Raw genomic sequence first — 26632 nt, 5'->3', positions numbered from 1 at the left:
CAACCTTTTAGATGTAGCTTTAGATGTTGAAGCTTGTGCTACTTTCGGGGGTATTGGAGAAAATCCAATCTTCAGACTTTCTAACTGTTATTCCAGTGTATTCAGATAAACATTTGTATAATTGTTTTGCTCAATTACATGAGATAAATCCTTTTGGGTTGCAGGTTTTTCTTGAGTGAATATTTTCTCATTTTTTAGGGGCATAGCGATTGCTTCCGAAACATTAATAGAATGAAAAGGAGGAAAAGTTGAGTCTATGGTTTCCCCTTTAGATGTTTGCCAAATTTGATTATTTTTTCGTAACATCATTATAGAATGTGTCTCGGAAATTTAATTGAGTTTTTAGCTTGCTAAGCAAAGGAATGTGCTGTTGTTTTGTTCCATTTCTTCAAACCATTTTTCTTTTAAAAATTTTTGTTCGTTAGAAGAAAATGTTTTAAAAAATCAATTTCTTAAAGGCTGGTTACTTATATCTTGGTTCAAATAGGTTTATCAATTTGTAATTTTTAGATAGAAAAATTAGATTTGTCTTATAGGGCATCCAAAATCAGATTTAGTGGGATTGAATTATTTACCTCTTTGCAGTGTATAAAGGATAATAAATATGAGTTGGAGCAGAGTGAAAGGCTTTGTTGTCATTTTCCTTTGAAATTAAGGGCCTAGAAGTTGAAGTTTGGTTCATCTTGTTTTTGAAAATTTATTTCAAATGATTCATCTGGAAATTCTAGTATTGTTTGAACCTGATCATTTTCTTTAGGTTCAGGATCTTGGGTTTCTTCTATAGTCCACTTATCTGTTAGATCTATATTTTCCCAACCGATTGGTTTAGTAGTTAACACTTTATTTGCAAAATTTGTCAGAAATAAAGTTGTTAAACTCTTAATTTGGTTAGAATTAGCAATATTTGGAATCATCCTGTTCATTACCTCATAGTAGATACGGTAAACTCTGGCAATATTTTCAAAATTTGGCATGTCAAACCCTTTTTTTATTATTCCTATTGTTAAGGCTTTTGAAGCAGTTGGGTCTGACAGTGAGGCTGTAAAATTAGGAAAGCAATTAAAGAAAGCTTTTCCATCATGAAGACTTGCCTCAACTAACCTATTAATTGGTCTTTAAATTTATGATGTCGTTTATTTCTGACATAGACTTAGGCTGAAGTATTAAGTCCTGTTTGAGTTAGGGTTTTATGGCTACTTGGATTAGACCGAAATGAATATATTTGTTTTTTCTTTTAAATTGTTCAATTATATTTGGAGGAAGCAATTGAATTGTCTATGCCTTTTGAGTAATTTCTTGAGTTTGTTCAACTGTTTTTATTAAATAGTCTGAATTATATTTAATATACTTTGTTTATAAATATCTTTTGTTGAAACCTTTGAAATATTCCAATTTTTTAGTGATTGGGTTATATTTTCCAAGATTATTTCTTCACTTTTTTTAATTAAAATAGTTTCAAGGGGTTCATTTGAAGAAGATTCAGATTTTTTCTTGAAGTGTTTCAATTTTTTTTTTCCATATTTGTTTTGGTTCTAAATCATTTATCTTCATAATACTAGTGGCTGGTCAACAACTTACTGCTAGACTTACAACCTTGCTAGACTTACCATGTGACTAGGAAGCCTTGGACCTAATATTTGGGAAGACTCATGTTTAGGACCAAGATAATATGAAACAATTTTGAATAAATCAAGCAACACTGAATCTTTTTCAAGGAAGATCAGAACTATTTGTATAATTAATAGTGAATGGTAAGATTAACTTATGAACAATTAAATGTAAGGCAATAAGGTTGAAAATGTAGAAATTATATAAAAGTACCTTGACCAAAAGAACACTTGGCTCTGATACCAATATGCAATATCTTTGACAAACTTTCAAAGTTGACTCTTTGACAATCTTTACTCTTACATGGCTTCAAATAGAAGGATGGTTTAGAGAATTGAATATGGAATGAGGGCAGTATTTGGAAAAGAAAAGAAAAATGATAGTTTTGATTTAGAGAATTTATTTGGGATTGAAAGATTTGAGATTGAAGAAAGAAGATAGGGATCAAAGGAATGTTGTAATGAATTTGAAAGGAAAGTAAAGGGATGAGAATTTGTGTTTTCACTCTTGCCTCTTTTCGAGAAATTTTCGGGTATTTATAGAAAAAGTGAGAATTAAAAGTATACAACAGATTTGAAATATCTGGCGGATTTAAAATCGTTTGAAATCCAAAAAACTCAAGAATCAAGGTGGGTTTTAACTATTGGACTGACACAGACTCAATTAGTACACACACTATTGAGTTCAATTATTACTCACACTATTACATGATTTTATTATAATTATGGTAGTTACTATTACAAACACTGTTTACAATTATTAAAACTACTACAATTATAACAACTATTTATCTTTTGACTATGAGAAATTAACAAAATAACTTCTAAACATTGCTTTAGTAATCAAGATACTGTTTTGAAGCTTTTGACATGGCAGCGGCCATGTGATTCCCATATGATTCTGCTGAGGTGTCGAATTTCTGCTATTGGTATGGCAAACTTTTGGATTGGATAACTTTTGCTAATATTTGGCAATTATTCTGGTCGTAAGAAATAATTGTGAATCAGTTCATCAGGCGGTTGAGTTGATCCAGAGCTTAAAAGTTTGGCAGATATTAAGTCTTTGAGAGCTTTCATATTTTCAGACAATACACTTCATTTCTTGAAGTATTTGAAAAAATTCGAGTAGAAACTTATTGAGAAGAAGTGGGTGACATTTGAATGGCTTCTTAAATCATTTGGAAGTGAGATTTTAAACTAGAAGACTTAATTGGGGAAGATGGTTGAAGGTCAGAAATTGAGATTTTTGAAATTTCTTTTGGTCTAGTGAAATCAAATTTATCCTGCCATTTAACCCAAGTGCAACAAAACATAGATGGGATTGACTCAAATATTTCTTTCGAATAATCTCATCGAAGAATGGCACTCCCCCAAATCTAAATACTCAAAATCATCTAGATTTGGACACATATTTCGAGGGATGATGCTGAGAACATATCTCAGGCATAGAATATCACAATAACTGCAAAATTTATGCAATTGAAATAAAATGGCAACTAGCTAAAAGTTTTCCAATAATAAGAAATAACCCAAAATCTAAGCACTATAACGAATCAATAGAATTTGTCTGGTATCCTCACTACTTATCTCTCTAAAGCAAAACAAGCAGATAGAACTACTGAAATAAACAAATTTACTAAGCTATTTTGTCACCTCTATCATCTCCATGTACTACACTTGAAAATATGTAGAAAACAAGGGTAAGCCAACAACTCACAAGTTGTTAACTACTCAACCTGTACCAATGATGTAAAGCAGGACAATACAAAGTCATTGTTCAAATTCTCCATAAATGAATAACTTATGTGGGTACAAAGTTACTGTTCAAATTATCAATAAATGAATAACTTATGTGGGTACATTAGTTAAGTTTAATTTATCACCAATGATCTAAAACATCCTATGTGTAACTCGACTACATGATTGGATACACAAGATCATAGACACGTAGAAGACGCATGATCTTCTATAACAACTAAATGATTGAAGTTGTCTATTTAGAACCAATAGCCATCAATCCATAGGAAGACATATCTTCCACTTGGCTAGTTGTTCAATGGACGCATCCAAACTACACAAAGTCTATGCCGACAACATAACAAGATTCCTTTGGTTCAATTGGACGATCGAATGTGGCAATCGGTTCCAAGAACTACACCTAGATTTTGACAGCGATCATCTAGATCCAACTATAACAAGTAAGTATGAGCTCATTCATACTGGTGGCATTGTACGAAATGTAATTCAAACTGACCTTGTCCATCCAACAACAAAAGAGGGGTAAGAGTATACTAACTCTAAGGTATCCTTTAATGACAACACATTATCACTAGACCAATCTGGTTTTACTAACCCAATCCCGCTGAAAGGTACCCAATGACTCACAATTATAGTTAAGACTTGGCGTACTATCATTAACACAGTTAACTCTACACCTTCTCGGTCTATCGATTTGAACCTAACATACAAAATGACCCTTATACAATTGGAATCTAATGTGCAAAACCACCCCTAATCTATTAGAATCTAATAGGCAAACGACCACCTAATTGATTGGAGTCTAATAGGCAAAACAACCCCTTAATCGGTTGAATTCTAGTATGTTTTATACAAACAATAGGACGAATCTAACCCGATAACATACAAGGAATCAAAGGAAAACATGAAGAGAGATTTCACTTGCATCTTTTAATGTGCAAGTAATAAATGTAAGAAGATGATTGGAAAGGTATATTCTTCTTGCTCCAACTTCCAAAACCTCCTTCAATGCTTTCTAATAGCAAACCATAACTCTAATGTTAGTATGAATGTTTTGTTATCTGCCTCTGCTCTCGGGTGCCATGTAACCTTATATTCATAGTTGTGCCTTCCCTATCAAATCGGTCTTTTGGGCTTAATGGTTTTTCAGCATGGTTCGTATAGGGCACGGGTTCGAGTCTACTTGAAGGAATTTTTCACCCTTATGGGTGAGGGGGAGTGTTGAGTGTTGTGCTATCCGCCGCTGCTCTTGGGTGTCACGTGCTCACATATTGTGCCCCAGTTTGACCTGTGACCCTCTTATATTCTTAGTTGCTACTTTCCCATAAGATTGTTCTTTTGGGGTAAATGGTTGTCAACTTGTTGAGTGTTGTGTTATCCGTCTCCACTCACGGGTGTCATGTGCTCACGTCTTGTGCCCCATTTGATTGGTCTTTTCGGGTAAGTGGTTTGTTAACAATAGGCAGGATCATTATTATCGAGTTTACAAGGAAGTGATTCTTTTATTTTTTTATTTTTTTATACTGTTTAAAAGAAAATTTGGAATGATATGATACATGAACCCATAATTTGATGTTCTCTAATAGGAAAAAATTGAATTAATCATGAGTGACTATTTTTTGAGTTATGAATTAAAAGGCTGTATTCCTAAGCATTCATATAGTCCTAATAATTATAAGAAAATTCATGGCCAGTAGGATTTTGAAAAAAATTATTAAAATGAAAGGTAACATTCCATTCTCGAGGAGAAATGATTTGTAGGATTTTAAGCCTTGAAAAGACAATTTCACTCTTTTTCTCTGTATGATTTATCAGAGCACTTTTAGATTGGGTCAAAATAACTTAATAAAATTTGAAAGAAAGGTTAGATTATTTAGGATTAAAGTGCTTCTTTGGTAAAGTTGAGAAAAAATTGAGAAATTGAAAGATTATCATACATATGGCGATCAATAGAAAAAAGGTGATTGACTTTTGATAGATAATCAGATTTGGGAGTAAATGAATGATTATAGGGAATTTGAACCTTTAAATTTTGAATTTTGATTTTTTTCCTTTTGTCTTTTGGAAGATTGATTTGATAACTCATTTTCTATGTAAGAATTCACGTGTGAAATAATCCGGGAGAGAATTTTTTGAATCATATATAAATTCAATTTGAAAATCAAATATTGAAAGTAAAGCTTGCCATCTAGCAAAAATTTGTGTTGAGGCTAAATTATTAAAATCCTTTTGAAGTACGTCTTTGACAGCTTTGCAATTGATTTGAAAAGAATTTTTTGTTCAAAATATCACTTTGAAATGTGAGTATAGATAAAACTATAGCTAGGATTTCTTTTCTAATTGTAGAGTAATTCTGTTCAGTGGAATTCCAAGTTCCACTATTGAATCGAACTATTTGTTCTCCTTGTGAGAGGTGAACTTGGTGGAGAATACCTCCATATCCAATTTTAGAGGCATCTATTTGGATAATTTATATTAGGTATATTGAGGGAAGGAAGGACCTTTACACTGTTTTATGTTTTGAACAACTTTGGTGTGCTTAGTACTCCAAGGTTCCTTGTAAAAATTTTCAAGTCTATCTTGTAAAATTTTTCTTTCAGCAATCAATTTTTAATGAATATAAGAAGATAAAAAAAACAGCCTAGGAATCTTTGAAATTGTTTTTTTTTTCTTCTGTTATTTTATTAGGGAATTTGTCAGCAAATTGAATAATTAATTTGGGTAATTGTCTGTTTTTTCTCTTTTATAATAATGAATGAAAGATAATCAGTTAATAGTTTGTTCATTTAAATAAGTAATTTTATATATTAAGTTGCTTAGCTTGTTGTGGGGCTCTCTATTACTTGCACCGAAGTTTAGCAGGGTGTTGTTGGTCTTCATTTTCTCACTCCATATGATTGTTTATTGTAGTTTGAGAATTTATGAGTGTTTTAATGTTTGTCTTATCATTTCCTCAATTTCAATGAGAATTTCTACTATATTTTGGTACTTTGTACAACATTTTTATTTCCATGAAATTGAATATATTTTGGCACTGATTGAAATACTTATATTTCCAGGCTGTCCAAAGTAGACACTGAAATCGAAATTTAATACCTTGTATGTTATGATAGGTTCTGCATGCTACTCTCTGAGGTATAAAATCTGAAATTTTCTGTTTTTTCTTCTACAGTGCCCTTCCGAAAATCATTAAGACAGGATTTTCTGCAATTAATCTGATCTACTTTTTCACAGCGGGCCCCGATGAGGTAATAATTTTACTCGACAAGCATGTGATGCCATTCTTCTCATTCATTTATTTCCATCAAGTTTTGTGCAAACTGACTTATGATTTATGATTTTTTTAGTCTTGTACAACCATTTATATGTTTGTGTTACTGGGTCAGTTTGCTTCTTATTTAATCTTAAGTGGTATATATATCCTATCTGATTGATCCACATGACAATGATCAAATGTTTTTATCTGTTTAGTGGGTATACAAGTTTACTTTGTACTTGTGGGGTAAGTGTATTTGCGAAGGGCGGAGAGGGGGTTGTTCTCTATCTATCATCAAAAGACCTTCATTAACCTATATCTTGACACTTTCTTGGGATTTAATTCGTCCGCTGGTAAATACGTGGTCGTGTAGCAATCTCCCCGTAGACATCTTAGTAGCTCTTGATTGTAACTTGTAAGTTCTAGGTTGCACTTCCCTCCTAGTCTCCCTGTGGTTCTTTATCAGTTTAGGAGAAGAGGGTTTGTTCCCTCTAGTTAACTTTACCTGGTTGTTAGAAGCTATACTAGAGAAAACATGCAACGCTTTTGAAATTATGGAAGTTATTCTGGCTTCAAGACGGCATAATGAATGCTTATACAGTAGTGGGGTTTTTTTTTATTTATTTATATTTTTAAATTGCATTGGGATAATATATGTTTTGGAATGTAATTATTGTTTATAGTAAATTAAAGTTGTAGAGATCAATATTTATCTCTTTGTATTCAACTTTACAAGTACATGAAAATGCTCTTTTCAATCTCATGTTGCTTCCCAACCCTTCTTTTCAGATGAGCATGTTAGACCACTTGTGATCTTCCCTACAATGCTTCTTGCATCATGTCAATCGTTGTACATATGACAAAGTGACAATAGTTTACTGTTAAATCCTTCTTGTAAACTATTTATTTCTTGCAATTCTCCTAAACAGCATGTTTGTGCAGGTTAACATGTTAAAATTAGAAAGCTGTTATTGCCACACCAACTTTTACTAATGGCACAACAATTCCTATGTAAATCACCAAAGAATTGCACATAGTTGGTGTGATGTTAGTAAAGGCTGGTGTGCCAATAATAACTCTCTAAAATTAAGGCTGCAACTTGGTTCAGTTTGGGGCAAAATTGAAACCGAACCAACATATGTCGGTTTGGTTCGGTTCGGTTCTATGGGTTGCCAACATTCTATGAACTTTCTTGGAAGTAACATATTTTAATTGAAAAAAAAAAACAAATATATAATAAACATAAAATTTCATGTAATAAATCATTAACCTATCATAAAAAAAGTCATTAATTTATCCATAAGAAACAAGTCATTAGTCTATATTCTAACTCCTAAAATATATATTTATTTATTGCATGAGGGTTCAGTTCTATACAAGCCTTGAACCGAGAATCAAACCAAATTGATCGGTTCTCTATTTTCTTTACCCAAGACCGAACCACAACTTGTTCCAAGCCGAAGCAAACCAGCCCAAAGCTTTTGGTTGGTTCGGTTCTTGGTTTGAACTGGACATAATGCACCCCTAGTTAAAATCCCTGCCTGTCTTGCAAACATCCTTTGGTCTTGCACATTTAATGCATTTTTCTTCTGTATGATTTAGGGGACTATTCTGTTCTGATGTTTTTAATTTTTGTTCACATTAATCTCCTTATCTTTGTCTGTCTACTAGTCTCTAACCTTTTATTTTTTATTTTTTTTATTGAATTTGAATGGCTGACTTATGTGACAAAATATGGGTTTTCACAGGTGAAGTGCTGGCAGATTAGACGGCAAACGAAGGCTCCTCAAGCAGCGGGTGCCATCCATACTGATTTTGAGAGAGGTTTCATCTGTGCGGAGGTTATTCCCTGCTCTCTCTCTCTCTTATAATTTCCCACATATGTTCCAAGAATCGTGTTTGAGTGACTTTAAAAGCATCTCTGGTTCCACACACCCATCCATGTCAGCAAAGTGTGAAACAGGGTGAATTTTAAAGTCACTCCAGCATTTTCCATGTTCCAATTCATTTTATTTTTCTCCTTTCCTAGAAGAGAATTTTGAAAGCTTGAGTACCATTGGAACTTGGTTTCATGGGGATTGGATTTCAAGAAGAATATGTCATCCAACATAAGCAACATGGCATAATTTGATTGATTTGCCAAAGCTGTTATAGGGACAGAAATTGAATTGTAAAGGTGTAGAATGAGTTAAATAGCCTAAAGTATTCTTTCTGATGGAGTCTTACCAACAGCTCAGGTTCTCTGCTTTGGTGTCTCACCAATCTGTACAAAAGAGTCAGAATTCACAATTTGCATCAAGGCAAAAAAGTAGAGTAGTCGAATAAAAAAACCCACACAAAAGAGTCATAATGCTCTCTTGAGGGCCTTTGTAAGTAGATGGACATGTGGGTTTTCTAACATTAGATCTTCCAGCTAAGTAATATGAATAACAAATTTCCACGGACTTAAACCTAATATACTTTTAAACAATATTAGCTGATGAACAATATTTTAAAGAACCTTGTACCAAAGCAGTCCTAAACATTGTACCATAGCAGTCCTAAACATTAGTCAGGGAATCCGCCTTCTCATCGACAGGGTGATGTCTAAACAATCAAAGCATCTTTGTAACATTCATAATAAGATAAAATTTTTGTGCTACTTTATTAAGTGTATGACCATTTGATATAATAAATATAGAGAGAGTCTATTGCCAACACCAACTTTTGCCGACGCCACCCAAATTCATATGTAAATCACCAAAGAATTAGCACACATCTTGGGGCAGCGTTAGCAAAAGTTGGTGTGGCAAAAGAAGCTCTCTAAATATATTGTCTATTTGAGAATGAAACTATATGTTACTGAAAAGTCATGCAACATTTTTTCACTGCTTCGTGTGCCTCCAGGTTATGAAATTTGAGGATCTAAAGGAGCTCGGTACTGAATCAGCTGTAAAGGTACATTATACAGTCTAAACTTCCTCATTAAATGAGTTCATTATTTCTGTTCTTTGTCATTTGTTTCACAGTACATTTTCTTTATTAGTATTAGGTTCGGTGAGTAATGCTGCTAGCAGAATATTAAGTATTTCAAGGATATAGAAAATAGAAAATTACCAAAATGGCCACTATTCTCTTAATTCTGAAAACGATAATTACCTGTTTTCGGAAATAAGTTATTTTACCAAAATGGTTAAATTTGAAATGAACAGTGTTTTGATACCAAAATGCCCTCAAGGCCTTGTAATAACAAAACACTGTTCATATTAAATTTTACCGTTTTGGTAAAATAACTTATTTTTTAAAACAATAAATTACCGTTTTTGGAATAAAGATGAATAGTGCACCATTTTGGTAATTTTTCAATTTTCGGTGCATGTTTTGGTAAATTACCCTATAGAAAATAAAATAGGTAATTGAGGAAAATAGGACTCACATGCAGTGTACTCTATGGGACCCATACCTTCCCCAAAAATCTGATGTGATCTGCACAAGGCATAGTATTTGGTCATTATTGGATATGGTATCATCTTCATCTCATTCTAGTTTCCAGATACTGGGGCAAGCACCATGAATCCTATTTTGTACCATTTTCCTTCATGTCTGTTTTCCTATTACCCCCATCTTTGTCATTTTCAGTCTTCATCTTGCCTTTTAGAACCCTCGATTTGAACTAAAGCACTCCTTGTCACTAGCAATGTTGTTGGTCTTCTTTGCAGAAGCTTAAACCATTTCAAATAACTTCTCCTTTTTGAGCTATTCCTTAATTTCCTCGAATATAATCATTTCTGATTTTGTATTTCCTAGTCTTACCACATTCATCTCAACATCCTTGTCTCTTCCCTTCGCTCATTATATGATGTTGTTCTTTGACAACACAACTCCATAAAATATTGCTGATCTCTATTGGCTGCCTTGTAAAGTTCTTTTTAGCTTGATCAATACTAATTCTACGAGTTGACCTGTCACTAATTCTATGGGGTTGCTTCCTCACAAAATTCTCCATCTTTTTGTACAATTAAACTTTGAATAAAGTGGCCTATCATGAGTACTGCACTCTCGGTGGGTCGAGAAGAATTTTAGAAGAGAAAATCACAAGTCTCATAATGAGAGATTGGTATATATTTATAACACATAATAAGGGAATGGACATAAATGCCCTTATACAGAAAGAATAATAGAAATAAATTCATATAAAACAAATTAGAACTAACTATCTATTCTAATATTTCCAATACTCCCCCTCAAGCTGGGGCAAATATATCAACTAGGCCCAGCTTGGCGAGATGAGAATTTATGACTGAAGGTCCAACAGACTTTGTAAGCATATCGGCTAGTTGATCTGAAGAAGAAACAAAGATTGTCTTAAGTACACCAGACCGAACTTTCTCCCTGAGAAAGTGAACATCAACCTCAATGTGCTTAGTCCTTTCTTGAATGACTGAGTCAGATGCAAGCATGATAGCAGACTTGTTGTCACAAAACAACGACGAGGAACCAACAGTAGGAAATCCCAACTTTGTTAACAAAGATCTAAGCCAAAGAAGTTTACATGTGCAGCAGAGGAACGAGAAACAACACTTTGTTTCTTACTTTTCCATGAGATAAGATTACTGCCATAGAAAGTACAGAAATCAGATGTAAATCTCCTATCTGTATGAGAACCCGCATAATCAACATCAGTGAAACATGATAGATGTGGCTGAGCAGTGGATGAATAAAATAAGCCTAGACCGGGACGAGACTTCAAGTAGCGAAGGATACGATACACGGCATCAAGATGTGAGGTACGTGGAGCATGCATAAACTGACTAACTATACTAACTGCGAAGGTCAAATCCGGTTTAGTATTAGTCAAAAAAATTAAACGGCCTACGAGTCTCTGGTAAGATGAAATATCAGATAAAAGTTCCCCAGATTCAGCATGAAGGCGACGATTTTTATCCATTGGAGAAGATGCAGGATGACAACCAAGCATACCAGTGTCCTGAAGAAGATCCAAAGTGTATTTACGTTGAGATAACGAAATACCACGGCGTGAGCGGGCTATCTCTAACCCCAAAAAATACTTGAGGGGACCTAAGTCTTTAACCTCAAAAGCACTACCTAACTGCCTCTTAATCCTGTCATGCACTGTGCATCATTTCCAGTTACTATAATATCATCCACATAAACCAAGATAATGGTATTGCGGTCATCTACTCCTCGTCGAATAAAGCAAATATGGTTAGAGTGGCATCTGGAAAACCCCATAGATAAGATGACCTCAGAGAAATGCTGGAACCAGGCTCACGGAGATTGCTTTAGGCCATATAGAGCTTTAAGAAGACGACATACTTGCCCAGAATACTCCCCCTGAAGACGAAACCCAGGAGGGATCCATATAAATGATCTCTGTTAGATCACTATGTAGAAAGGCATTCTTCACATCAAGCTGGTGAAGAGGCCATGAATGACAGGCCGCTAAAGAGATAAGTAAACGAACAGTAGACAGTTTGGCTACAGGGGCAAATGTGGCTCCAAAGTCCTTTCCCGGAGTCTGCGTAAATCCCTTAGCGACAAGTCGAGCCTTGTAGTGATCAACAGTACCATCGGCGAGATACTTGACTGGGAAAACTCATTTACAACCAACAGTCCTCTCCCCAGAAGGAAAAGAAACAAGATCCCAAATGTGATTCTTCTGCAATGCATCCATCTCAGTAGTCATGACTCTAGTCCACATAGGATCACGTAATGCCTCAGAGACAGACTGAGGAATCCGAATAGAGTTTGTGGTGGCAAGATAGGCGCGATAGAAAGTAGAAAGACCATGATAGAAAACAAACTAGGCGATAGTGTGATCAGTAACACACCCTCGCTTACCTTTATGAAGTGCAATAGGTAAGTGAGAGTCAGAAATAGAAGGAATAGGCGTAAGTGTAGAAGGGGATATACCTGAGTCTAAGGAGGAGGTTGGCAAAGTTTGAGAGGGGGGAGGGTGACGAGAGTAGACTTGCAGAAGCGGCGGTGAAGATGAAGATGGAGAGAAAATTGGAGATGGTAGTACTATTGGAGAAGAAACCTGCAAAGGAGAAAAGTCCTGCAAAGAAGATGAAGTACGAAAATATGGAACGTTTTCAAAAAAGTGACATTCAGGAAATGAATAATACGATGAGAGAGGGGGTCATAGCACCGATAGCCCTTTGACATAGAAGAGTAACCCAAAAAGACACAACGGGTAGCTTTGTCATCGAGTTTGGTGCGATGAGGAGTTCTATCTTGAACAAAGCAAGTACACCCCTAAACTCTAGGTATAATAGGAAAGAGAGTGTTACTAGGTCGAAGAACATGAATAGGCACCTGTCCGCCTAAAGTGCAGCTCGGAACATGATTTAGGAGGAAAGTAGCAGTAAGAACTGTCATATTCCAATATGACTTGGGAACATGCATCCCTCGCAGAAGGCAACGGACAATATTCATGAGGTGGCGATTCTTACGTTCTGCCACCCCGTTTTGCTCAGGAGTGTATGGGCAGGTTAACTGATGAAGCATACCACACTCATGGAGATGAGTGCGAATCCCATCAGAAATATACTCCCCACTATTATCTATTCTAAGAGATTTGATGGTAATGTTGTATTGAGTTTGAATCATTTTAAGGAAATTAACCAAAATAGGTAGTACCTCAGAGCGAGAACGCATTAAATAAACCCAAGTACAACGCGAATAGTGATCAATAAATGTAATATAATATGTATGACCATTAAAAGCAGTAACAGGGGAAGGCCCCCACACATCAGAATGAATCAAATAAAAAATAGCATTACCTCTATGCATGCGAGGAATATAAGAGGTACGTGTGTGTTTAGAAAGCTCACACACAGAGCACTGAAATTTGTGTCCATTACAAGATTGTTTTAAAGTAGGAAATAATGAACATAAGTGCTGAAAATTAGCATGTCCTAAGCGAGCATGCCATAAGTCTAAAGTCTGAAAAGAAAACGTATGAGTTCCAGTGAGTGGGAGCACAGAAGCTGGGACAGCAGTAGATGGAGCTTCAAACAGGTACAACCCATCCCTCTCATATCCCTTGCCAAAAATCTTCCTCGAAGTCAGGTCATGAAAGACACAGTGAGTAGGAAAAAATGTTACAGAATAATTCAACAATTTGGTAATACTACTCACAAACATAAGGTTAAGAGATAAGTGAGGAACATGGAGAACAGAATCGAGAGGAAAACCAGGGGTTAGAGATATAGTACCCTTACTGTGAACAGGGGTAAGAGACCCATCAGCAAGATGAACCTCCTTATGAGTAGGAGGAAAAAAAGAATAAATAAAATGATTGGACTCACCGGTCATGTGATCAGAAGCACCAGAGCCATTCTGAGTGGCATGAAATGCAAAAGAGGTACCTGGAGGTGTGGTAATAGATGCAACTGTCGAGGATGAAGGAGTCTGAGACTGGAGTTGATCCCGTACAATAGCTGTAATCTGTGTCTGAAGCTGTTGCAAATCAATAGTACCAAGGGAAACATGGTCAACAGAGGTAGATTCTACAATAGCAGCACGGGGCTGTCCCCCAGAAGATCTCAACAGGTTGGTATAGAGTTGAAAATAGCGGGCCTTCTCATGGCCAATCTTCCCACAATGACTACATGTAAGACCATTTCCTTTACCACGCCCACGACTCCCACGGCCTCGATTCTCGGATCCTAGAGTACGGGAATTAGTAAAACCTGAGTTGGCTGCAAGAGCCATCTGATCTGTATCTGGAGCTGAGATAGTGACAGGAAACTGAGTCTCAGAGGGAATGACACGGCGACGACGCTCATCGCTATCAACAGTCGCGAATATCTCAAATAATGAAGGTAGAGGAGTGGTATTAAGGATTTGGGTCTGCAATGCCTCAAATTTAGAGCGTAAACCCATGAGGAACTGATATGTCTGATGTTGAGCAATCCTCTTGACCACGTGTTCGGCTGCCTCTGCAGATAACTCAGCCATAGACTCACAGTGCGAGAGTTCCTCCCAACGGGACTGAAGGAATCCAAAATAATCTGCAACACTCTGATTTCCTTGGGATGCTTGAGCAATATCACGGTAAAGTTCATAAATCCTTGAGTCATTTTGAGCATGTGCATATGTCTGAGTGAGAGCTGACCACAAAGAAGAGACAGTCTCATGATACATAAACATAGTGTAGATGCATTGCTCCATGAAATTGAATAACCAACCAAGAATAGTACAATTATCAAATTCCCATTGTTCAAATTTGGGATCAGTGGGAGTGGCTTAGGAATACTACCTAATAGCCAACCAGATTTTCCCCGACTACCCAAATAAAGTCGTACAGACCGAGACCAGCTCTAAAAGTTGCGACCATCTAGTGGCGCATTGGTGATACGCTGGACGGAGAAATTGGCCCCAAGAGTGGTGGTAGAATCCTTAGTCTTGTGAGTCGTAGTCATTGCACACTATTAATACTGGTCTCGGTCATTGCAAGAATAGTACAATTATCAAATTCCCATTGTTCAAATTTGGGATCAGTGGGAGTGGCTTAGGAATACTACCTAATAGCCAACCAGATTTTTCCCGACTACCCAAATAAAGTCGTACAGACCGAGACCAGCTCTGAAAGTTGCGACCATCTAGTGGCGCATTGGTGATACGCTGGACGGAGAAATTGGCCCCAAGAGTGGTGGTAGAATCCTTAGTCTTGTGAGTCGTAGTCATTGCACACTATTAATACTGTATTTGGATTGAAGAAAGATCTCACGTGTCAGTACTGTTTAAGGCCAAATAATCCTATTGATTGCTGTCGGCAACACCAGAACCAACATCTACTGCTGTTGTAAGATTGAACCAACCAAATACCACTGTTGTGAGATTGAACCAACCAAAATAGTCACTGTCGCAGGTCTTTGTATACCCTAAGAAGTGTTTTAGGGTTGACTATGTGTTGTAGAAGTATCGTAGAGCAAAATCAGATCCTGTAGGGCTGATGGAAAGTCAAATACAGACCTGTAGGCCAAGGTAGATGGAATCGCAACACAGCTAAGAGGTGTTGTAGGGCTGACTGTGTGTCATAGAAGTGTCGTAGGGCAGATCAGACCCTGTAGGATTGATCGAAAGTCAGAAACAAATCTGTAGGTCAAAGTAGATGGAATTGCAACATAGCCAATAACCTACTGCTGCTGTCGCAGGTTACTTTAGGTTATCTAGACTTGATCGCAGGCACTCTAGAGTATGTAGGTTGAATCACAACTCAAGTATGAACCTGCTGTTGTTGTCGCAGGTCACTGTAGATCATCTAGATCTGATCGCAGGTGGGATACAGGCCTGGAGAAACCTGTTGTTGCTGTCGTAGAGAACTTTAAGGTTTGTAGGTCTGATCGTAGATGAGATTCAGATCTACTGCTATAGTCGCAGGGTATTATAAGATCCTAAAGGCTAATCGCATGCCAGATACTGATCTACAGATAGCCTGCTGATACTGTTGAAGAGATGTGTGTGATCTATAGTTGTTGTTGTAGCCTGAAGGCTGATCGCAAGAAATCTTTGGGGCTAATAGACATGCACCCAACAACACAAGGCTGATTGCCAAGGGTAACTCTAACTTAAAGAAAAGAAAGAAAAAATTTATTGATCACAGTGCAAATCTCTATTGCAGCATGTGAATTAGAAGACTGTTAGGTGATTGGGTTTTTCTCTTTGGATCTGATACCAAGAAGAATTTTAGAAGAGAAAATCACGAAGAATTTTAGAAGAGAAAATCACAAGTCTCATAATGAGAGCTTGGTATATATTTATAACACATAATAAGAGAATGGACATAAATGTCCTTATACAGAAAGAATAATAGAAATAAATTCATATAAAACAAACTAGAACTAACAATCTATTCTAATATTTCCAATAGGTCGCCATGGTTTTTTCCCTAGCTTCATGAATAAAATTTGTTTTACTATCGTAAAAAAATCTTTCATTGGGCAGACCTCTAAACCAAGTACTATTTACGCCAACTCCCCTAAAGTTGAAACTACTTTCCAAACCTTGTTTTTTAAAGCTAGTTATAGGTTCTCCCGTAATAAAAGTATTTTTTTTTAAATGACAAGATTACCCTTCATATATAAGTATTGATCATAAATAGATAACTAGTTCCTGGGAGTGTGTGACAACAAACTCTCTTAAGGGGGCTCCTGGTTCAGCCAACTAGGTCTCAACAAGCCTTTTTGTTGGGATATTGTTACTATAGACATTTTTGAGGCTCGTCTAGAGTCTTTGTATCGCCCCAAAATCCTAACATGCATCCCCATGATTAAGTGTTAGAATCTCGTGGTGTGAGATATTTCTCATATAGTTATAAATACACTCAACAATTGTAGACAATGCTATCATATCTTGCAGCGGAAGCATAACTAAATACAATATATAAACAAACGCAACAATCCTTATCACAACGCCCTTTATTTATATATAACAAAAAGAAATATCGGCACATATTGCCAAGAATATACTAACCTTCTCTTTCCATATAAATTGACCTACTCCATCTCCTAGTGTTGGCAATACACAAACCTACTTATCCTGAAACTGCAACAATCCTAAAGTTGATCATCGATTATTGGAACTTCTTGAAACTTAGATGATTGGTAGGGTGAGTAACAGGGGAGTTGCCTGGTAGGAAATATATATTTCTAAATCATAGTCCTAATATGCAGATTCACACTAAAAGCAATTTTAAAAATATGCATGTTTTATTTCAAATAATATTTACGGAAACAATCAAATTAACATATTGAAATAACTACATTTAAATAACCTAATTGAAATACTATAAATGTAAACATCTGTAAATCATCTCGACATCTACATAATATATAATCAATGATAGTGTGTTAGAATAGAGGTTGAGTATCATGACTGATGTGACCATCTCAATTAAGATACGTGTATGTTCTAATACTTCACTGATATGGATGATTTTGTGACAAGCAGGGCAAACCACTAGGGGGTAGCTGTTTATCCGACTCAGGTTGGTCGTTTGACCAGTGTAATAGTGAAACATGTCTTTATAACGTGGGTCCAATCTACTTGACCACTCTAGATTGCTAATGATCATTGGCTAGCCAGCTTCGTCTATACCCATCGGGTGTGCATGTGAACCTCAAATAATTCTAGTATTGTACAAATACTATTTTTACATCTTATTTTCCATTAAAGATAAAAAGGAATTTTCCAGATTCCTAGTGTGATGTTACGTTCTTATGCATCCATACTACATAAGAAATCAAACATCGTAATAGTTATCCTAGAATGACGTATGAATCCGGAAGTGACACAAGAAGTTATTTTTTTAATCAATCTCTTTAATAGATCACTCAAATAATATATAAGTAAAATTTCTCTTTTTCAAAATAGTAAGCTTCTCCTTTTCGAAATATGAAACTTTTTCTTTTTCAAAACTTGAAATTCTTCTCTTTTTCAAAACATAAATTAATTTGAAAAGTAACACTTAGTATGAGTATGAATACCTAGTCTTTCTATGAAGTATCATCTGGTCACAACATTCATCCTCATTATCGCGCAAACTAGGAAAATAAATTATACCTCGGATCAAGCGACCTAAATCTAGGAAAATAAATCGAACCTCGCAATCACGCGAGCTAAATCTAATGTACTCTAGGTATTCATACACCATACACATCAACAAATTGAGAACTTAGTTCTCAGTACAAAAATACCCGACAATTACACCTCCAATATTACTTTAAAACATACAACCAGGATCTCTTTTGAAAATCATTTTTCCCTTCAGTTCAAACCTTGAAATTTCCTTTACAAAATTAATAAAATCATTCTTGAAATCTCAACAAAATTTTCAAGCATATAATATCCATCTTTTCATAAAACAATTCTTTTCAATTAATTGAAATCGTAGAAAAATTTATTTTAATTTTCAATATTCCTTAGTTTGAAATTCTTTGAATTTTTTTTTCTTTTGAAAAGCAATTTTAAAGATATATATATTTTTAAATTAGAACTTTTTTGTTGCATGTTGATGTCAACAAACTAAATCTTCTATAACATAAATAAAACGTTGATATATCCAAATTCTAAACTAAAATGCGTGAAATTTTGCCAAAATACTTGCATTGAATATAAATTTCGAAATAATCATTACTTTGAAACAAAAAACATTTTTTTATAAAATAAATCTATGGCTACAATTAAGAAATTTGAAGTTCCCTACCTCATTGGATTCAATTCTTAGCTTCTGAACTTGATGAATCTTTATTTAACTATCATGGCTTTTGTTTAACTTCCTAACGAGATCAAAACCTAAAGCAAATGCCAATGAGCAATCATATTTAGATTGTACTTCTCTTAGTAACTTTAACCGAAATGAATATGAATTAGCTCTTTATATGCATATATATTCTTCTAAAATATCATTTTGATTCAACTAACTTAAACCATCAAATCAAGCTTACAGAAAACTATGTTTTCCAACTATTTTAAATCTAACGAAAAGACTTGGTTGACTTAAAAACTCTCCTATCACAACTTGATCAATAATCAACCAATTGCATTAAACTTATTCCTCGAGATACATAATGAAAATTTTAGGGTGTTACACTCTGATAAGCAAACCTTGCATACTGGAACATTACTCTTCTTGCACTTATACCCAATGAGCAGGGAGCCAATGATTTCAAGAACTAGGATAATTATACTATTGAATTATATTCAACACAAAATATCTAATACAATTAAAATATTATTTATCTATGAAAGATAAAAGTGCCCATCATTTACAATGGGTGGATACATTTCTTTATAGATAAATTATAAGGGATAATTATTATATCCGACAATATTATATGCAAAAAAATGTTTTTCACTATTGTGAGTGTGTCCCTTTAATTTTTTTTTCATAATCAGGTTCTTACCAACAAATAAAAAATAGAAAAAAAATCATTGCAGAAAAAGATTATGAAATATTTGAATAATATTTTTTAAAATAATTTATAATTGAAAAAGGAAAATTAGGTAGGATATTACTTCGTGTGTCTCTTTTATGCTATTTTAGAATGCAATGGTGTAAATAGAAAATAATGATTTAAAAAAATGACAATGAAGACTACCATGTTTTCATGTTTACTATTTATAATAGACTTAAGCATCCGATTGAAAAGTGAAAGATTGTCTTTTAAAATAAGGAATCTATTAATGGTGTTAACAATTTATGTCTAACATCATTGCACCCTATTGTTCTTTTGTAATTTTAATTGAATTGTTGTAATGAGGGTTAATCTTTTTATTAGAAGATTAATGGGTTGGTGAATGGAGAATTTGTAAAGAAATTCAATAAAGCAAGGTTTGGAGAGAGTTGTTTCAGTTTTAAGGGAGAACATGTAAATAGTAGTTGGGTTTGGGGTGTGCCCCAGTAATATTTTTTTTCATGAATTGCTTCTGTAGTTCTAGTTTTGAATTTACTTCATTGTCTAGAAGATTAATGGGTTGGTGAATGGAGAATTTGTAATGAAATTCAAAAAACAAGGTTTGGATAGAGTTTTTTCCATTTTAAGAGAGAACATGTTGGGGGTAAATTCAAAAAAATGCTAGAAGAACGAAACTTTCGATTATGAAGGAAGTGGAGAATAAAGGATGACTTCCCCTATAAAGGGGTTGGGGTGAAAGAAATTGGTTTATAATGTGCTTAAAATTATGACATGGAATGTTCGGGGTTTAAATGATAAGAAGAGGGTGTCAGTTAAATATTTGGTCCGAATTGTTTTTCTTCAAGAGACAAAGCTGGAGGTGGTCAACGACAGTGTGGTTCGTGAGTTGTGGGCTTGTAAGGAGATCGGTTGTTATATTCCTGTGATTGGGACTTCAGGTGGTATAATTGTTATGTGGGACAAGAGTAAAGTGATTGTCGAAGAATCTTTGCTTGGAGCCTTTTTTACGTCCATTCTTTGCAAGTTGGTATCTTGTGATTTCTAGTGGGTGTTTTCAGAGGTTATGGTCCCACCAAAAATCGGGAAAGAAATCAATTTTGGGATGAGTTAGGTGATATTAACGCTTATTGGGATAAGCCTTGGCGAATTGGGGGAGATTTTAATGTCATCCAGTTCTCGTTTGAAAAGATAGGGGTTTTGAGAATTTCTTCAAGGATGCGTAGATTTGGGGAATTTGTTCAGTCTTTTGAGCTAATGGATTTGCCATTTTGCGGGAGACAATTTACTTGGTCTAAAACCCAAGACTTACCCACCTTAAACAACTTGATAGATTCTTGGTGATGTCCAGTTGGGAGTGCTTTTTAGATGTTAGTCAAGAGTCAGTTCCGAACTTGGCTTCTGACCATTTGTCCAATTCTTCTTCAAATTGGTCCATTGATTAGGTGGCCCTTCCCGTTCAGGTTTGAAAACATATGGTTGATACATGATAATTTCAATGATCTCATCGAGAGCTGGTTGAGGTGTTTGAGTTTTGTTGGTAGACCGGGGGTGGTGTTTAGATTGAAGTTGAAGGACATTAAAGAAAAGCTCAAGGTGTGGAATAGGGAGGTGTTTGGGTGGATGGAGGTGAGAAAGAAATAGATTTTGGCGGTGATTGAGGAGCTAGATAGGAGGGAGGAAGGAGGTAGTCTCTCTCACAGGGGTAAGGCTAAAAGGGGTTCCCTTCATGAGGAGTATAAGCAAAGGGTGAATATGGAAGAAGTTTGTTGCCGTCAAAAGTCGAGAATTAGGTGGTTGAAAAAGGGGGATGGGAATACTAAATTTTTTCATCATATGACTAATGCACATAGAAGATCCAATCTCATTACTAAAATTAAGATTGGAGGATATTGGATTGAAGGGGAAGAGGAAGTTAGGCAGGGTGTAGTAGATTTCTACATATGTTATACTCGAAATCTCACGAAGTGCGGCCCAAGCTCGATGGGTTGCATTTTGATTGTATTTATGATTCTCAGAGAGGGTGGTTGGAGAGGCCGTTCATAGAAGATGAAGTTTTTGCAACTCTTTCTAGTTTGTGTTTGGATAAATCGTCGGGGCCGGATGGGTTCACTATGGGGTTTTTCAAAACTTGTTGGAATACTATTATTAGAGAGGAGTTGATGGCGGTAGTGAATGACTTCTTCAAGAATGGTGTGTTAGATATGGGGTCAAAATGTTCTTTTGTTGCTCTTGTGCCCAAGGTGGGAGTGGAAGACATTGTAGATCTTAGACCTATAAGCTTGGTGGGTGCTACTTATAAAATCATCTCTAAGATTTTGGCTACGAGAATGAAAGAGGTGATGAATGGGATCATTGGTCTTAAGCAATGGGCCTTTTTGAGGGGGAGATAGATCACGGATAGGGTTCTTATTGCTAACGAGTGATTAGATTTGAGGTTCAAATCTAAGGTGCCGGGTGTTGTATGTAAGATAGATTTGGAAAAAGCTTATGATCACGTTAGTTGGGGATGTTTGCGATATTTGTTAGAACGTATGAGTTTTGGGCATAAGTGGATTTATTGGGTTATGAAATGTGTGATCTATTCTTCTTTTTCCATCCTAGTTAACGGTTCCCCAGAACGCTTCTTCAAGAGTTCTCGGGGCTTGCAGCAGGGGGACTTGCTTTCGTCTTTTTTGTTCTTGGTGGTGACCGAGGCCTTGGGGAGGATGATTGGCATGGCGGTGGATAACAATGACTTGAGTGATTTTCGTCCTAGTGCGAGGAGGTCATTGGTTACACAGATGCAGTTTGCAGATGACACGTTGGTCTTTTTGGATGATGACATTAATCAGGTTAGATTCCTTGGAGGCTTATTATGTTGCTTTGAAACTATTACGGGGTTACCGGTGAACTTATGTGAGTAGTGTGTATCCAGTGGATCAAGTGGTGGATGTGGATTTTCTTGCAGAATCCTTGGGGTGCCTAGTGAGCTCTCTTCCATCATCTTACTTGGGTTTACCATTGGGGCACCCTTACAATTATAAAAGTATTTGGGAACTAGTGATTGAGAGGATTTCTGGAAGGTTGAGCTCATGGAAGCTAGGTACCTATCCAAGAGGATTAGCACAATGATTAAGGCAAGCTCTATCTGCTGCTTGTATTTGCTTCCTTTAATCTATTAAAAAAAAACATGTAAATAGTTCTTGGGTTTGGGCTCTCCCCGGTAATATTTGTTCATGTATCGCTTCTGTAGTTCTAATTTTGAATTTACTTCATTCTCTAGTTTCATCTCCAGCACATTATCATCATTTTCCATGAAGCAATTAGTCCATCCATAACTAGTGAAAAAAAAAATAAAAAAATGAGGAGCTTCCTTAGTGCAAACCCATCACAACTAGAAACTCACGTATCTGATCACTTACTGATGTAATGCTAATTATAACTCAAGACACATATCACTTATTGTTCTAATGCTAATCCCACCTCAACATATATAGTATAAATGTCTTATTAGAGACATTTAACCTTAATTTGGTCTGCTTCCATTGCTCCAAGCTTTCGGGACTCATATTTCCCTGTTCTTTGCCTTCTTTTCACAGGCTTCTGGGAAGTATAGGCAGGAAGGGAAGACTTATGTAGTTCAAGATGGAGACATTATATACTTCAAGTTCAATGTTTCCGGGGGTGGAAAGAAGTGAGCGTCATCTCATCTCATCTCTTTAAGACAAAAGTGAATTTTCGAGTCAAGAGTTGGTCATTTAACTTTATTATCTAAATCCCTAAGCTATTTAAAATTTTCTATTCTGCTGTTATGCGTACTTTATTTCTTCTTAATTAAGTTGTAGAGTCACCCAGCAAAAGCAGATGACAATACTACCCAAATATACTACAGTTTTTTCCCTATTTTCATTATGAATGTAGGAGTGGAGTGTTCTGTAACACTCATGAAATTCAAATATTTAATTTTATAGTGATTAATTTGAACAGGCATGAATTTGCTTTCTGTGAATTCATTTGTGAGCTGTATTTGAGCTATTTTCTTATTAATATTTAATAGTACTTAGACCAGTTTCTTCTAATCAATTAGGGCATGACATGGGTTGGACCTGATCTTGATCCAATTTGGATACTACCAGTCCAACTCTGGGTTGGGGTTGGGTCAGACACTTCTTGAATGTTTGATTTTTGTTTTTCCATCTATTTTACTTCTTTGCAAGCTTAAGAATAGTACTATATTTTACCATTATACCCTTTGATTTTATAAGAATCCATGTCGAAAAGTAGTATAAAAGAATAGTTTTGAAAAATGTAAAAACATAGTTTTCAAAGCATTATGTATTCGGATTCGGAAGGTTCTAGGCATGGATTCATATCCTATAGGGACCTGAGTCGGGTCAAGGGACATTAAATCATATTCAAACTGTTTTTAAGATTTGGAACTAAACGAAAAAATTGCAGCTCCTAGTGTGAAAACATATTTACTGACATATTTAATATATCTGTGGTCTATTACAGTTCATTATGTACATTAAAATACTGATAATTCTGTAATATTGTATTTGAGATATACCTTGTGTTTTATTCTTTATAGATAGTGATTAGTTAGGGTCAGAAAGTGTTTTAGCAAGAGTTGAATCATACTTGTTAAATTTTTTCAATACCATTTCTATATAATTAGATTGGGATAAAGTTGTCCCCTTAGAATTTCTTATTATTTTTATTCCAAAGATCACATCAGCGAGACTCAATTCTGGTGTTCTTCAAACGTTTAGTGAAGCCATGTCTTCCCCAAAGGTTCTTTTTTGTTGGAAGGAAGCTGTAAATAGTGAAATTAAATCCTTTTTGAAGAATTAACACCTAGGAGTTAGTTAATCTACCTTTTGGAAGTAAAGTAAAAGCATATGATGTTAATGGATTTGTCAAAGAACCATAGAAAAATGGGGAACGTTCGGCACCCTAACACTTTGCCTTACGTGTTTTGTCTTACATGGGTTAAAAGTTTTAGAATGGGCTGATTTTTGCTGAGGATGATCTGTACGGTTAAAAGATCCTCTTCACCAAAATCAACCCATTCCAAAATTTCTAGCCCCGTGTTTACAAGTTGAATAATCGTGGATCGTCTATGTTTTGTAAACCATTTTTGATGGGGTTAGAAGTTTTGGAATGAGCTGATTTTTGGTGAGGATGATGAGGAGATCATCCTCACCAAAAAGCAAGCCCATTCCAAAACTTCTAACCTATGTAGGACAAAACAGGTAGGGTAGAGCATAGGGTGCAGAATGTGACATTAGAAAAATATAAGACTAGGTTAGTAGGAAAGGCTTAGGCAAACAAAATGATTTGACTTTTTTTTTTTTAAGACACGTACTCATTAACCTTGAGGAATGATTGACTTGTTAAATAGCAAATGCCATGGTGTGCGACCAGCATATGCTATGCACAAATGCCATTCACACAGCATATGTGATGGCATAACAGGAGAAAGCTTTTAAGAAAAAATAATAATAATGAAAAATAAGGAAAAAATGAAAAAAGGTTAGGACACACCCCCTTACATTTTGATGAATATTAGAGATACCCCTTTTCCCCCCCACATTTTCAAATTTATGACATAGATCCCTTGATCATTGTCATTAATGAGGGACCAACAAAAGATGACGTTTAGGTGAATAACTACTTGTCAAAGACTTAAATACCCTCACTTTGAAATATCTCACACTAAATTCATCTGTGAATCAATGTCTTTTAAATTTATTAAAATACCCTCATTGTTTCTTCATTCCTTAATCAGTTGAGAAAAATTAGTTGAGTGGTCTTGGGCCCACATGTCCTGCCAAGTTGGCAAATAGATACATCAATTTCTAAAGTTATTTAGGTCATATTAAAATTTAAAAAAATGGCAATGGGGGACATGGATTGCCATGTTGGCAAAATAATAGGTCAACTAAAGGGTCATTTAGATCAAATCGTTAAAAAATGAACTGTTGTAATCTTGATCAAAGACAATGAAAATTGATGGTCACAAACTTCTAAGTTTTAGAATAAAATTCAATGGTAATAGCTAACCTTTTTATTTTTGAAAATTTTAAAATTTTGAAATATATAAGATAATGGCATCCGATCATCTTTTTGGATTCTACAAATAGATGTGGTTGGGAAATCTCTCCCCCTATCCTCAAAAGGATCGAGTTGACTTGTCTTGAGCCAATTAGTATGGTATGAGTCAAACTATTAGAAATAGTTACATCATTTACATATGAAAATTTTTAAAAGATAATAATCATAAATTTTCGACTACAAACAAAACTAATAAATGCACACATATGAATTCTTACTTTATATAGATCATAAATATTTAATTCAATAAAATTTGATATTTATTGCAAAAAACACCAAGCCTATTTGAATTGGTTGAGATTTTCAACAAAAAAAAAATATAAAAAATGAAATTTTCTTACAAATTTGGAGAATGTATTTTTTCATAAAAAAAAATATGGGGAATATGTTTTTTTAATAATGTTTTTCTAATTAATTTGTTATTAACATGGTAGATGCATAAACTGTGTTGAACTTAAGTCATGACTATCATCAATGTTGGTGTTATTTTTCATACCAGAACTTCTATTGCAGCATCAATTTTCGCTAATACCACCCCAAATGTGTGCCAATTCTTTGCTAATTTACATATGAATTGGGGTGGCGTTAGCAAAAATTGATATGACAATAGAATCTCTCTTTCTCATAACACATTTTAAAGTGTTACACAAATTCACATAGTGCCATACATGCTTCTTGACTTTAAGCTCACACACACATTAGACATGAATGAAATAAAGATAGTCCAGATTATAAAAATGTTCACATGTGACATTGTGTAAACAAATAAATTATAAAAAACACTCCACATTAAAATGTCGCTAACTATTCCAAAAGTTTCGTTAAGTCAAAAGATTAATCTAAACCATGCCAACTTACCAAATCACGAGCTTTATGTGCAACCAAATAAGCATTGTTGTTTATGGATCTGTAATGTAGAATGACTATTGGATTATAAATAAAACAATATAAGACATTTGTAAATACTTAAATCTAAATACCTTTTTGAG

The 26632-nt window shown here is 35.0% G+C and overlaps 1 protein-coding gene across 1 annotated transcript in view; it reads left to right on the top strand.

Annotated features, from left to right (window-relative positions):
- The window catches only part of LOC147388022 (GTP binding protein), a 68808-nt gene extending 45273 nt beyond the window's left edge, over positions 1 to 23535 (top strand). Inside the window, exons 9-12 of the mRNA XM_086420204.1 lie at positions 6538 to 6613; positions 8370 to 8462; positions 9508 to 9558; positions 23126 to 23535. Coding sequence (XP_086276330.1) covers positions 6538 to 6613; positions 8370 to 8462; positions 9508 to 9558; positions 23126 to 23224 — 319 coding nt within the window. The 3' untranslated portion in view covers positions 23225 to 23535. The remainder of the gene's footprint in view (positions 1 to 6537; positions 6614 to 8369; positions 8463 to 9507; positions 9559 to 23125) is intronic.
- The last annotated feature ends 3097 nt before the right edge of the window (positions 23536 to 26632 follow it).

This window comes from Akebia trifoliata, chromosome 13, assembly GCF_017979445.1.
Source record: "Akebia trifoliata isolate Shusen 1 chromosome 13, ASM1797944v1, whole genome shotgun sequence".
In the NCBI taxonomy this organism is placed as follows: Eukaryota; Viridiplantae; Streptophyta; class Magnoliopsida; order Ranunculales; family Lardizabalaceae; genus Akebia; species Akebia trifoliata.
This window is presented reverse-complemented; position numbering and strand designations above follow the sequence as displayed.